Consider the following 15,833-nt stretch of genomic DNA (forward strand, 5'->3'; position numbering starts at 1 on the left):
GATTTGCTTACTCAGTTCCATCCTCATTTTCATTTCTGTCTCTTAGCCACAGTCCTTATGGATTTTGTCTCCCATAAAAAGTTCAGTTCCTTTTTTTCTGGCTACACAAACCCATCAACTTTTCCAGTTTTGTCAGCAATGTATCCTTTTATTTTTCATGAGGACATTAACTGAAGCTACAGATATTCTTTGAACTTCACTGGAACCCTTTTCTCATTCAGATGGGGAGTACACCCGAACACACAAAGATGAGCTCAAATTAAAAAAATTAAAAAATTAAGAGAGCTCAGGCTAAAAAGCTGAAACAAACACGTATTACCTTGCTTCACAGAACTGCAGAATTTACAAAGAATGGATTAGGTACAAACGCAATCCTGAAGAATCTGCAAAATAAGGTGACCACCACTTCCATGGTTTGATTACACAAGAGGTGCTATATATTTAGTACCACAGAGAACAAGTTTGTTCCTCACACCGTTTCAGTCAGTTCAGAGCTTCCAACTACACAGTGCCGTGCCTTGAGTCACGTTTTACAGCTACCTCATTTTTTTTTTTACCTGAATAGTCTTGTGTATATAAGTATGTAAGTCGTTAAGTCTTGTGTAAGACTCCTCATGCCGCACTACACTTCAAGAGGTACCATTCCACCTCGCGTGTTTGGACCACTTCACAGCAAGAACCTGGAAGGGCAGCCGTGGGTTACTTTAACACCTCACGGGAAGGAAAAAGGGATTGGTACCTAAGGGGCCGGGCGGTATCAGTAGATGGGCCTGGGCACAGACCACTCTGCACCGGGCACAGACCCGGCTGGAAATGGCGCCTCCCCTCTTGCTCAGGGCCTCACTGACACCGCCGGGACCGTCACCTCCCCTGACACTTTGGGTGGGTTTGGCACCGATTTGACACGGAGACATCATCTCCAGCTCTCCGACACACGAACCGAAACGAGCTCTGTTCCCCCTCACGTCTCAGCCGCGGGAAACCTTTCGCCCTCCGAGCGGCCGCAGCTCTGCGCACACCACAGCCCCGGGGCCGCTCCCGTTCCCGCCGCATTGGGGCGGCGCCGTCTCCCTCGATCGCGGCCCCGCCCCCGCGGTGCCCGCAGCTGCCCCGCCACATGCCAGTCCCGCCCCCGTATCTCCCCCCCTGCCTCCTGGCTGGGCTGGATTGGAGGCGGGGGCGAGAGGGGTCTCAGGGGGAAGGCGCTTCACAGCTCCGTGAGGGGGATGAGGGAAACTGGCGGTGGGGCCTTTCCCATGGGTGGGACCGCATGTCCATCTTTACTGTGTTTCAATCAGGTGCCGCGGATCGCAGCGGCGGTCATCCACGCTGCCTTCACCCTGGGCAAGTGCCGGCCTGAGGGCTCCACCTGGAAGCCGACCGTCCATGGAGAGCAGTCCCCGCCCGCCTTCGCTCTCCGCCATTCACATCTACCCAACTTGCCGCTCGCAAAGTGCCGCTCCTATCAATCACCAACCTTTGCCCCGCCCTCACTGCCACCCGCTCTCCCCCCTGTGGCGCTGGGGGGGTCTTGCCGAGGGAGAGGAGGGGTGCAGGCGCTGGTGCGGCGGGCGGGGCGGGGCGTGGAGGAGGAGGGGAAGGAGAAGGAGGAGCTGCGGCTGCCGCCGCCGCCGGCGGAGGTTTCAGTACCTCGGAGAACGGCTGCGAGCTCAACGGGCAGGAGCCGCCGCAGCCGGACGGGACCGCAGGCGCCTCCGCTCTCCGCTCCGTTCCCCTCCCCGCTCCCTGCTCCCGCCCCGCTTCTCCCCGCGGTCACGCCGCGCCAGGCACAAGCGCCCCCGGGGAGCTTTAGGAGCCGTCGCCTCAGAGCCAGCGGCAGCGCCAAACGCGTCCCTTCGCTTTACTCCCGGCGCCGAGGGAGTCCGGTCCCCTCTGGAGCGCCCCTCGGGGAGGGGTGGTAGGGGGAGGGAGGAACGCGGCGACTGCACAGGCTCGGTGACCGGGACGGGCGGGAAGGCTGAGTGAGGGGGTCCGTCACCTCAGAGACGGGACAGGTGGTCAGCCCGGGACGGTCTGGCGGGCTGAGGGGGTCGCTCGTTACCGTCTCTTGTTCTTCACGGAGCGGCTGCCGGGGCGGCGCGGGGGGCAGGTGGGTGGCGAGGGAGGTGAGGGGCTCCCACCCCGCTGTGGGGCGGCCGCGCACCCTCCTGGAACCCGAGGAGGATCGGGGGCAGCGGTTGCTGCCGGCAGTAGCGGGGGTAGGCAGGTAACTAGAGAGCGGGAGTCGCGGCAGCGGCTGCGGGAGGAGAGCGGTGTCGGGGAGGGGGAAACCGCTCCTCCCAGCAGCCTGGAGGCAAAGGTACCCCTGGCGAAAAGGGGGTTGAGGGGAAGAGGAAATTGAATGTAGCCGAATTTTTTATTGTAGTTTGGTTAAAGCGAGCAAGTACCGGAGGCAAATTTTAGGCAGAAAAGCTAGAGGGATGGAGCCTACTGTTTTGGATGCCGGCTTGAATTTTTTATTTACTTTTGGGTTATAACCATTGCTAAATGTGGATTTTGTGAGAGAACCCGATGGCGGTTGTTCTATTGTTCCTTGTTTGAACGTAAATCATAGTTCTGCTGCTTGTGGAATTTTTTTTATTTATTTATTTTTTTAAGGGACCTTTCCAGGTAGCTTTTACGTCTGACAAAATGAAGCCTTTGTATTTTTCAGTCAATTACACCTAATAGTGACATTCTGTTTGGTACAAGGGACTAAAGTGCTGCCTCACTCAGAGGACCATTACAGACTTTTTTCCTTGCGCTACATGTAAGCTGAATGTGTTACGACACATCGTTTCTCCCCCCCCAAACCTTCCGAGAGATTTTTCCAAAATGAAGAAATTTAATTTTCGCAAAGTTTTGGATGGTTTAACTGCCTCATCCCCTGGTGGAAGCAGTGGTGGTGGCAGTGGTGGTGGAAGTGGGGCTGGCGGAGGCTCCGTGCACCCAGGAGGGACTGCAGGAGCTGCAGGGACTCCGAGAGATGAGATCCAGGAGACGCTCACTTCAGATTATTTTCAAATCTGTAAGGTAAGAACTGTAATTTTTATTTTACTGTCGAAATAAGAAAAGCTAACATTGGGGGGGGGGGAGAGGAGGGTTGTAATGTGATACTAATAAGCCTTTTACTTGAGAACTGCAGTGGTTGTGTAAGGACTTAGGAATGAAAAGAGAGAGATCTCGATGTTTTTTTCTTCCTGCTGCAGAGTTGGGGTGGTCAGTACATTAATTAAAATCTTCATTTCAATATTCACAGCCACATCCTGAATTCATGCCTGAACCCCAAACTAGTAACAAGATTATAGATAGGAAAGCAAATCAATTGGTGATAGTACAGATAGTACTGATAACATATACAAGAAGTCATTAGAAATTCAAAATTGTGGATACCTGCTTCCCCTCTTCACTCTTCTTATCCTCTAATCCTCTCCTCTTTCCTCTTCTTTTTTTTTTTTAAAGGAAAAAATACAAGACAGTGCAGTGATTGCTGAACCTAGCACTTTAATTATTTGTGAGGAATTGGACGAGATTCAGGGTATATTTTTAGCATTAGTATGCAAGACCATGATTATGGCACAATAAACTTAGTGGGACAGCAGAAATACCAACAGTTACCAGATTTGTTTGGCATTGGGTTTTATTTGTTGATTAGGTCCTTAAGTGATAATTTTCTTTGAGTAGAAATCGTAAGATATCCATAAGATTTCTTATGTATATCCATAAGATATACATAAGATAGGTATTTTAAGTTTTGTACCTGTTTTCTGCAACAAATCTTTCAGTGATGTTCTTCCAAGTAAAAGCAGTACAAACTGTCTGGTACTTCTGACCAACCTGGAAACATGAAAATCATAACTTTTGTAAGGAAGATGAAAAGCTAGAGGAGATATTATGATTCTCTGCTGTTATCTTTAACTTTGACATTAAGTCTGTTTGCTTTGCTAGAAGTTTTGTTTGCTTATTTGTTTTGCTTAGAAGCTTCAAGCCCCAAATTTTTAATTAGTGCAATTTACGTTACTATGAGTAAATGAACTTTACCTACTGAGGGTACTTTCCTTTTATTAACCAAGTACCAATTGATTTGAAATTTAGTTTGTGGCCAACTCTGGCACATTCTCATTTCCTTTTGTGCCTTGGGAAGAGGGAAGGAATAAAAACAGTTTGTGTTCAGATGTGGTTGTTGTGAAAGATACAGCTTTCCTCATCTCAGATATCACAACTGTATTTCTGTTGGATTTTCAGCTACAGCTGTGTCAAAACTCTGTAAGAGTTCAGAGAAAGAAGCATAAGGCTCAATGACTTGGAGTCAGACACCTTTGGAATAGGTTCTACATTACTGTAGTGTCTGGAGGTTTTGTAATTTTTTTGGCATCCTGAAGCAAAACAGGTTCAGGCCTTTTTAGTTAAATTATTCTGAGTTCAATACAGTGTCAATGATCAGGGAATCTTAACTGTTTACCAGGGTTGAATTTTACTCATTTTACATATACACACTGTAGGTCAGCATTTTGTGAAATTCTATGTATTCAGTACTAGGAATTTCCCTTTTTTGTCACTTCAGTAAAAAGCTAATGCAAATAATCAAGATACAATATCATTAGCAAGTCTGATGGTCTGAGACTTTGAAGTAAAGCTAACACTCAGTGTTATTCTTCATGTTTAAATAAGTTCAATAGATCCAAAGATATGTATTCACTAAATGATTTTTTTTTATGGTATGTTTGCAAAAATAGGCAATGTAAGATGAAATAAATTATTTTTCTGCCTCATCTCTGTTATTTCCCTTCTTTGGCTTTTTATTTGAAGGCAGTTGGTGTTACATTCTGATAGATCTACTTGGAGGTAGATCTACTTGATATTTAGGGACATGTTACTTTGAGAAGATTTCAGTAGGCAGTGTTTGCCTGTCTTAGCTTCCAGGTTCAAATGTTCTCAGCAGAGTAAATATTTGTATAGGGAGGCTTTTGGTTGCTTGCACCAGCACTTGCATATGGATGCATGGTACTGCAGAAGTCTGCTCTATAGGATAGAGAATACCAGCTTCCTATTATTCAAGATACGATTTCAAGATTGATGCCAAAAGCAAACTTTCGAAACACTTGGTGATTTTGTTTTCATAAAACACCACAGTGTTCATTCAAAAGGCTGTACTTAATCAGCTGTGTTACAGTTTATAACATTACAAGCATGTTTGAGTGAAGCAAGAAAACCCCACAGGCCCCAGCCCTGTGTTTTGTACTGTGCAAGTGTACCAAAGGCAGTGGGACTTGACGCAGGCGCAGCTTTCATCCTGCACGCATCAGGGTGCAGGACCTGAGACATAATTTTTAACCTCAATCAAACTGAATTAAATAAAAAATACAGCAAGACATTTGTAATCCAAACTTTGTCTTCCCCGAGCTCCTGCTGTGTAGAAATTCTGGGATATCCATTGTGTGTTTTCATACTAAGTTACGTAAGTTATATAGGCTGCATATCTAGGGATCCATGATCTGTGATCCTGCTGCACACAGAACTCAGTAAAGCTAATGGCAATTTTGGTTTGTTATGATTTGTGGGGATGGAGGCAGATGGGCTCACAGTCTAAGTACATCCCAAAGCTGGTTTTCCTCTCTTTGCTGATTTTAAAATCATCATTTGGATATGAAATATAAAAGCTGACTCATAGCTGAGAATTAAAGGCCCTTTCCCAGCAGGTTTTTATTTAAATAAATTAAATTGCCTTTCTGAAGTTTGTGGGAAGTCTGCTTGCCTGAAAGCACAGATGCAGTCCTCTACTGGAACACTGTTTTTTAGTAACACACCTGATTTCATTAGTAATGCACCTGAAAGCTCTCCCTCTGTTCTGTGACATTTTTAGGGTGCTTATTACCATAGTGTCTTTTTGAAATATAGATCAGTACTCCATAGAAATAAATTGATTATTTCATCTTACACTGAGGTGTTCACAATGAATTACTTTTGACATTTATATTTAAATCATTAATGTAATATTCTGCATTGAAAGACTAAATATGAAAAATTCTTGAAACCGTTTCATGTTAAATAGCTATGGCCTTTTTTAAGCATGATAAATGTATAGGTTAGTAGCTGTACTAACCTATAGCACAGGTTGATACCTGAATCAGAGGTACCCTTTTCAAACTATTCACGAAAAGTGAAATTTTGTCAGAACAGTATTTTGTGACAGCAGGAAGCTGAAGTATAGTTTATGGTATAGCTAGGTCTGCTCTTGGATATCCAAGTGGAAATCATGAAAATATTGATTGTAGCTCACATTAATTGAATATGTGAGGTAACAGCATCATGCCAAGAAAATAGACATCATCCAGTAGAATATGTTAGCAAAGCCCATATTAATTTTAATTAATGGATGGACCTGGTTTGCTCATTTATGTTCCATCACTTTTTTCCTCTATGTACATGATGTTTGGTTTTTTTCTGTCAAGGATTTTTAGGCACCCCTATCTTTGTCCATAGCATGTACAAACTAAAATACATCACTGAGGAGTGCTTTGCTGTTCATACAAAAAAAAGGAATAGGTCACAGTTAGGATGTTGTAAGTCTTTTTAGTAGAACTTCAAGCAGAAAGAACACAAAAAGAGAAGAAGATTATTTTATTGCTTTGCAGAAGGTTGACTGTTGGGTGATGGTGCAGTTGGGGAAAAACAAGTAAAAATGAAGATACGAATTTTTTTGAGCATAGAGTGCATAGTGTTCAAGAAATTAAGTCTCCTATGGAGAACTACTTGAGCTTTTCTTGAAGAACACTCATGGGGTTGAATTTGTGGAACATGATGTTAATAACTTTATGGGGAAAATGTTTAAAATCAAGACCTCTGTTAGGCGCATAGTAACGGTTGCATTTTACTATGCATACAATTAATCTAGTCATAATAGACTAATATTTTCTTTAGCTGTTGGCAGAAACCAAATACTAGAAAAAGTTCAAGAACTGCCATATCTCTTCTAATTAGTCCCCAAATGCTGGTGATTATGGACCACTGTTAAACCTGGAGCATGAGATTTGTATTCTCTCCAAAACTGCTCTTCAGTATTATTACTGGGCAGTCTTGCTATTGAATGAATATCCCTTTGAATCTTGCTGTGTTATTCATATTGATAATATGAATTGATCTGTTGATATAATCATAGTTTTGCTGTGCACATTACCGAATCTCTAGAGAAAAAGCCCATAGAGGCCAGTTGAAACTGGTGTGAAAGACAGTGGCCAATTCAATTGTGCCTTTCTAACCCTACTTATCTTTGACAAAAACAGGCCCTCCAGATGCATCCAATTAGTAACCAATTTAAATACCCTGGTTAATCTGAATTTCCTGTAAGGTGGTCTTAAGTTTTAATTTCCAGAGTTTATAGATGGTAATACTTTATTTTGTCAACCTATGAAGATAAACATTTAGTCTCTCTGATAGCAGTCAAGTAGGTACTTTAGCTGCAAATGCAACATGAAACTTCAGTGCTAATAGAGAGAAGATGGATTTTGGAACAGCAGTTTAAGAACAATTCTGCAATAGCATATAGTTCTATTTTGGTTATGAAGAATAAAAAAAGTGTTTTTTTAAGATAAGCTATCCATAGTGGTTCAGTTGGCTTGAGCTGTTTGATTAGTGTCTTCTTTCCTTAATAAATGTCTGTGAAGTGCTACATTTCAGAGAAAACCATTTTAAAATAAGTATTAACCCTTACTTGGAAGTGCTCTGAGTTCATTTGATACTTAAATGGTAAATAAGGTAACGTTGGAAAGGATTTTTACTATATACCAGAGTTTGGATCTAATATTAGGAGCAATACCCTATTCTGTATAAAACTACAGAGCCATAAATGACACATACGTAATTAGATTATGGTAATTTTATGAAATGTGTGATGAACATAATGTATTTTTCTTTTTAAAAATGTTTGTAATAATTAGAAATAGGACTCATCAGTGATAAAGATGATAGCACATTAAGAGCTGCTTTTTTAAGAACTTTGAACATTTTCAATTACCTACATTATAATAGAACCAGAAAATGGTTTGAGTTGGAAGGGACTTTTAAGATCATCTAGTTCCAACCACCCCTCCTTGGGCAGGGACACCTCCCACCAGACCTGGTTGCTCAAAGCCCCATCCAACCTGACCTTGAACACTTCCAGGGAGGGGCAGCCACAACTTCCTTGGACAACCTGTGCCAGCCTCTCTTCACTCTCACAGTAAAAACTTTCTTCCTAATGTCTATTCTAAGTCTACCCTCTTCCAGTTTAAAACCATTTCCCCTTGTCCTAACACTCCATGCCCTTGTAAAAAGTCCCTCCCCAGATTTCCTGCAGGTACTGGAAGGCTGCTATAAGGTCTCTTTAGAGCCTTCTCTTCTCCAGGCTGAACATCCCAAACTTTCTCAACCTGTCTTCATAGGAGAGGTGCTTCAGCCCTCTGATCATCTTCCTGGTCTTGGAAGACGATCCTTTGCACTTGCTCCAAGAGCTCCCTGTCCTTGTTGTGCTGGGATCTCCAGAACTGCATACACTACTTGAGGTGGGGTTTCTGGAGGTGGGGTTTGCTTTTTGCAAATACCAATCTCTTTTAATTGACTGTGTTTGATTGTTAATCAAATATTAATCCTAAATGTATTGATGGGGGTCCTTCATGGCCAACACATGCAATTACAGCTTCAACACTATTTTAAGACTTTTAAGGTGGCAACACAAAGCACTCAATAGTTCCAAATTTCTTCAATTAAATTTGCTTGCACACGTAAGCTTTGGTTACATGATCCCATATTTCTTCTATAGCTCTAATTCAGTTAAATGAATACTGTTTGCTCAATGGAAAGCACTTTAATATTTCTTTGCATACCTAATAGCCAGGTACACTCTGAGTTCTAAAGTTCCCCATGGAATTTTGCAGCAGACGTACTCACCACTGTAGTTTTTAAAGCTTTATAAACTAATGAATTGACCTTTGTAGTATTTCTGTGAAATGGGGATGTTATTATTCCTGCTGTATAGGTGAGGAACTGGGGCACAGAGAATCCCAGATGCCACATTGTATAGTGTCCAGTGTTTGGAGTTTCCAGCTTGACCCACTTTGAATCTGGTAGAATTTCTTTCTCCAATTTTCTATCTGAATTGCATCTCACACCTTCCTTTTTTGTACCAAATAAACAAGTTTGGCAGGCAACAGCTCTTTAAATCTTCCCTGCTGGTTTGTCCAGACTGTATTCATAGAGCAAAGCAAAAGTTCTATGGCAGAAAAAGACTAAATTTATCTCTACCAGAGGGGGAAAAATTCATGTTGCATAGATTATTTCATTTCATGTATGTTCTAGTTTTTTCTGCCTTTTATGGTTGACCTTGCATTTTTTAGCAAAATGAGAACCACAGAATATCCTGAGCTGAAATGGACCCATGAGGGATCTCTGACTTCACACAGGACAATCTAAAAGTTAAACCATGTACTGTAATTTTAGGTTCCATTTTAAGTGTAGGGGGGTTTACTTGTTTTGGTTTTTAATCTAAGGAGTCATTATTTTCAATCATATGGAGTCCTTAGATAAAGAATTTAAATTTGGGATGTACTTTTACATCACAAGAAAAAGATAATGTCCCTTCTCACTGATATTAAGGATAGCTTAATATTCAGTCTGTTCAGGTATTACTTTTTCACAGGTGCTTGTTTAGACATCACTCCATCATACCAGAACTTAATTTTTTTTCTCCCTGAGCTGATGATGGGAGTGGAAAGTGCTTGGATATCCTGGAAATGATGAAAAATAAACCCCATAGAACCTACTGAGGAGTGCAGTGTCTTCACATTTATGTAGCACAGCTGTCTCTCATCCTGCAGTCACTCCACTGTGTTTATACCTGGGACAGAAAGCTTTTCTCACAAAGTTAATTCCCATTTCCCAAGTTTTCCCCTGTTGTCTCTACTTTATTTTGTGTTCCATCATTTTTATCCTCTTAACTGTAATACCTTGCCTGTGGGAACTGTATGTACTGTACCTCAGCTGTGGACCACCAGTTAATGATAAATTTTCTTAATGTTGTAGTGGGAAAAGTGATTTTGAATCTCTTCAGGGAGGAAGTTCAGCCTGGTTGGCCTTATCTTGTAGTGTTCTAACAGTAGAGCTATTGTGTAAAACATCGGTTGTATAAGCAACTTCTTTTTCCCACTTCATTTCTGAAAGAAAAATACACTTTTTTAAATGAAATGTCTGAGAAATTTCTTAAAGGTTCATGGATAAAAAATTAGGAAGTAATGTGAGATTGTTTTACAAATAGAAGTACATATACTACATAAGACGTGTGGCTGTCCTCAGTGGAGGTGAACCAAACTGAACACATACCCTGTTCTCACTTGGTTATTTTAGATGAATCTACATATCTGATCCTTATTCTAAGAAATCTGATACTCCATGGTGTAGGTTATGTGCTTTTTTGAGGTCTGTGTGAAAATACTGTGAAAAGCTAGTATTAGTATATTCACTTTATAAGCAGAGAAAAGGAAGCAAACAACTAATATACCTTAAGCTTCAATAATATACAGGTCTATTGGCTGTTCTAAAGGAAGTTGTTTATAAAAGCAGCTTGTAGGGGTATATCAATATGTCATAATGTATTTTAGAATCATTATAGGGGAAAGTTAGAGGACTGTATGATTAGAAGTATAAGTACTGTGCATCTGTGGAGAGGGAAGAAAGCAATATTATTAGGTACAGATGGCTGATAAATATGCTCAAATGTAATAAGATGTTATCTTTGTGCGGTGCTGTTTCCAGTCCTACCATGACCAGCAAAGACTATGAATAGTAAAAAAAATATTAGAGACAATCTGTCGCCTGTAGCTAGGGTCAAAGTCTGAGATACACTTTTTATGGTTCATTTGAATTTAAGTTGTATACAGTAGTGAAAATAAACCAAACCACTGAATATTTAATGCTTTGAGTTGATGAATGCAGAAGTAGCCTTACTGAATTCAGTGGTATGTGTGCAGATACAGATGTATATGGTAGCATGTCTTTTTGTAGAATTTTAATCCAGACAATTAAAAATAACTGCTTATATTTAATTTAATTTTTTTCTATATAATAATGCTGTGAGATCAACCACTCTGAAGACAAGTCCCTTTTTCAGCTAGTATTCAGTTGCTGCCACGTGGTCTGTATGTGTGGCAATCTAGTCTTGATCACATCTTTTTATTTTCTTGAAGTGTCTGCTAAATTTATTCCTGTCCTCCATCACATTTACTTTGAGCAGTGCACAAAGTAAATATCAGCATATAGCTGCACAGCGTATAGCTTCCTATCAGCACAGCATATAGGAAGGATGGATGCTGTTCTGTGTGTTTCTTTGCAGTGGTTCCTGTGGGAAAACATCTGCATCACTGGACATCACAAAAAGTCGTACTAAATAAATTATGAATGATCATCTTTGCTTAGTTCATCCCATTTGTATCCCTTAAGGATGGGTTTGTGCTTCCAGTTACACCTGTCCAGTGTCAGTTGTATGACAGATACATTCCATCATAGTTGTGGATAAAAGTTAATTGTAGTGAGTACCAAGAACCCCAGTTTATGAATCGTTTCTTCCTACGTGTATTTTTTTTAAGGCAGGAAGCTAAGGCTGAAGCTAAGGCAGGAAAAGTGGCATTTGGTTATGTAAACAGAGATATGATTCTTATAATCTCTGGACAGGGAGTCTTCATTTGCCCATGAGTTATGCCCATGGTAGCCTTGTGGGCAATGAGGTGGAGGGGGAATATTCATGTGCGGGATCTGCTGGATTTCAGTGCTGTATGAGGGCAAAAAGCTGTCACAAAATACCACCACTTCAGTTCTAACACATCTTCAGCATATATGAAGGGAGATGCTGGCTGATATATCCAGATTAAATTCTCAATTCAGCATCAGGAAAAAAATCCTCAAATTGCATACTGTGTGCATACAGAAAGAAGGTAGGAGGTCAGTTATGAAATAGTAATAAATGGTAGACAATGTTGTAAATGCTAGTAATGAAATCTGGTAATAGCATTTGTATACAGGAACGCCTGATTATGTTGCAAAATAAGTTTTCCACAGGAATAAACCATTAATACAGATTATCTCCATAATACTGCATTTCCATAGCTTTTCCAAGGAAAAAGACCTTAGAGATCTTCTTTCTAATAGCAAAATTATGGGGTATTCTTGCAATTATTTTTTTTTTAATTCCCCAACATGGCTGATTTTTAAAAATTAGAATATTCTGAAAGCAGCAGTCAAAACATCAGAGCAGTAACCACAGTCAGACATAACAGAATAGGACATAATCTGCCTAAAGTAGCAAAGTTCAAGGAAATAAAAAAATGGGAAGACATACAACAGTAATTGCTATGTGGGTCTTGTAGAATTTTAATTAACAAATATTTAAAAATATATATTTTTTAAAATTATTTTCTCACTGAAGTAATGAAATTATGTTATTCTCTGCATCCACAGTCATAGTGAAAGCAAATATTTGAGTTTCAGGGCTAGCAAATATTTTTGTAAATACCCATAAAACAGATCTTCTTCAGACATGATATTATGAACTGAACTATTTTGTATTCTGGGGTGATATGGTTAAATGATGCAACAACACCAAAATTAATATGAACTACTGTTTGAATTACTTTGGCTATAATGATTCCCCATTTGAACAGAAGTCTTGCCTTAAGCGGGTAGGCCAAATTGAGCTTAGAAATTGGTGCTTTAGAGCTGGTGTTTTATTTATTATTTTACATTAAACCCAAGACCAAATGTAGTTTTATTGAAGTCTGTGGTATTTTTCTATAGACTGATGTGCTGCTTCTTTTCAGTTTAAGTTACAGGAGTGAGATGTCTATTGCAGCATATTTACTGAACAATGGATGAAATTAATTCATTGCATTCTCCATTCTCCATTTTCTCCCTTTTTTTTATGTTTGGTTTTTGGTTCATTTTTGTTTCCTTTTTTTAACTTTGTAGAGTTCTTTTAGAAGGAATGGGAAGGGAAGAGGTAAAATAATTTTGCATACAATGTCTTCTCTTTAAGATTTCTTCAAAAGGGGATAAGACCTACCTTTGGGTGATTATTACCCTGTCAACTATTTTATTAACTAATTGAGCTGTAACTCAGTGCTGTGTTAGATGTGGCAAGATGTTGTGGTTATCAAACAGTTTTCTGGACACAGCAATACTCCTGTAAACAGATAAAAAAGTAAGATTAAAATCCATCCACTCTGCTTTGAACAGAAGGGCTTCTCTTCTCTTGGAGAAGAGAAGGCTCTAAAGAGACCTTCTAGTACCTGAAGGGGGCCCTCAGGAAAGCTGGGGAAGGACTTTTTACAAGGGCATGGAGTGATAGGACATGAGAAAATGGTTTTAAACTGGAAGAGGGTAGACTTAGATTAGACATTAGGAAGAAAGTTTTTACTGTGAGAGTGGTGAGGCACTGGCACAGGTCGCCCAGGGAAGTTGTGGCTGCCCCCTCCCTGGAAGTGTTCAAGTTCAGGTTGGATGGGGCTTTGAGCAACCTGGGCTGGTGGGAGGTGTCCCTGCCATGGCAAGGGGGGTTGGAACTAAACTAGATGATCTTTAATGTCATCTTAAAACTTTCAACCCAAACCATTCTGTGATTTTTATGATCTCTTTAATATCTTTTTTTTTCCCCCACATGAATACAATTATCAGTATATAAATTTTGTGAAACTAAACTGCTAAAATTTTAGATTGTGGTTAAGTCTAAGTCTAGGACAGATATTTTCTCAAAATTCTACCATAGCATTTTAAGTTACCTTTTTTTCACCTAATGAAAACATTATTGTTCTATATCAAAAGTTGTCTATGTAAATATTAGGAAACTTTTTTTAATCCTTGGATTGTTTCTTCTGCATATCTTCTCTTCGTGCCTCTGTACTACCGATTTCAGAAACACTTCTTTTTTTCCCCTTTTCCGTCTGTATCTCCACTTTTTTTCTCTAATGTGTTTTTCTCCACCAGTACTGATCTCTCTTTTTCTCCCTCTCTCACATCCACTGCTACTGGTGAAGTTAATAAGCTCATAATACCCTGCTGGGACAAACCAATGGTCCATATCACCCACCAGTCAGTCTCTAATGGTGGCAATAGAATATGTCATTTAGGGAGAATAATGAGTTAGATCACTTGCTGCAGTCAGTTCACTTTCTAATCTTCTGTCATCCACCATCATTGGATTGGAGATGTCAATGAGTGTATCCTTACCTAGTCCTTTTAGAATCCATTTATTAATAATGTCCATGAATTTGTCCAATGCCTTTTTGAAACTGCTGATACGGGGTCAGCATTCACAGACTCTTTTGATGTCAAGCTTCTGAAGTTCATTACCTGTTGTGTAAATCATTGTTTCTTTTAAGATGATCTTTTGCTTGGGTTGGCTGTCTCAGTGGTTTTGCTGAAAAAGTTTCACATTTAGCTTACCCACTCTCTGGGTTCTGTAAATCTCAGTCTTACCCCCCTCCCCAGCCTTTTCTTTTCCAAAGAGTTACAGCACCTTTAGTCTTTCTGGTAAGGCTTGTGTCCATCACCTTAAGCATTAGTTGCCTTCCCTCTACCAGCTCTGACTTGACTACATCTTCAGATATGGAGCCTAGAGGTGTGTGCAGTTCTCAAGTGATGAGGCTTTAGGTAGTAGCAAAACGATGCTCTCAGTGTTATATTCTGTAGTCTGCAGAGGAATGCCAGCCATGTCCACAAAATCACTTTCCCAGCTTGTGAATGCTAGGTCCAAATTCCACGTTGTACAAACTTAGTTAAGGTTCTTTTCCCCTCAAGGTGTCTTATATTAAGTGTATCCACAATGAATCTCATTTATCACCTTTTTGCCCATTTACTCAGGCTAATGAGGTGTCTCATGAGTTGGTTACCATTGGTACTTAATTTCACTGTCCAAAGGAGACTTCAGCATTCACTACTTGGTATAGGTCATTGAGGAAGATAAATAAAATTGATGTAAGAGCCCACCCATGGAGTACCCTACTTCTGAGTTTTCTCCATGGTAACAATCTATTAAACCCTATCCTTTGTTTCATGTTACTTAATCAGCTTTCTCTCTACAGAAAAGCTTTCTGCCAGTCCCCTGACAACTTTGCTTCTTTAATAACATTGCTGTGGGATGTTATTGGAAGGCTTTTGGAAGACTTACATTTATATATTCATATTGTCTTTACTTACATGCATGCTGACAGCTTTATAGAATTAGAACTTGTCAGACAGGGTTTCCCATTGTAGAAACTCTGTTGGCTTCCGCAGGTGATCTTTATTCATGGGATCTGTTAGTCTTTATTGTACCAGCTTGCTAGAGACAGAAATCAACCTTAGCCTTCCTGGTCTGTATCTCCAGAGTCTCTTTTGTAGATAGTTTTTTCCATAGTACTATTTTTAGCTTTTCAGAGAGTAAAAGAACTATGGTTTTTTTTTGTTTTTTTTTTTTTTTTTTTTTTTTTTTTTTTAATAATACGCTGCTCAGAAGCCTTTGCTTCTAGTGTAGAGTAAGAGATAAGTGGAATCTATGGCTTGGGTTTGAAATTCTGGGAAGTTTTATCTAATCTGGGATTTTTTTAAAAAAATATTCTTTGAAAAACAAAAATTTAACGCACAAAAAAGAATCCCTCCTGTGTAATTTTCTTAGGTTGGAAGCCTATTGATATTTTGTAATCTTTCCATCTTTCCTGAGCAATACTACCTATCAGTTTTCAGATACAGAAAGCTATAAATGAAGGATGTCATGGTCTTACAGGGATATAATGCATGGCAGCTCATCTTTATAAGCACCCACTTTCCTCACCATA

General features: G+C 40.2%; 1 protein-coding gene across 3 annotated transcripts in view; it reads left to right on the forward strand.

The window, feature by feature from the left end:
* Positions 1–1,573: 1,573 nt before the first annotated feature.
* STXBP5L (syntaxin binding protein 5L) overlaps positions 1,574–15,833 on the forward strand; it is a 189,862-nt gene continuing 175,602 nt past the window's right edge. Inside the window, exon 1 of one of the 3 annotated variants that reach the window (XM_071760679.1) lies at positions 1,574–3,033. In XM_071760679.1, coding sequence (XP_071616780.1) covers positions 2,836–3,033 — 198 coding nt within the window. In that variant the 5' untranslated portion in view covers positions 1,574–2,835. The remainder of the gene's footprint in view (positions 3,034–15,833) is intronic. The other 2 variants (XM_071760670.1, XM_071760689.1) reach the window with 2 other exon arrangements.

This window comes from Heliangelus exortis, chromosome 1, assembly GCF_036169615.1.
Source record: "Heliangelus exortis chromosome 1, bHelExo1.hap1, whole genome shotgun sequence".
Lineage (NCBI taxonomy): Eukaryota > Metazoa > Chordata > Aves > Apodiformes > Trochilidae > Heliangelus > Heliangelus exortis.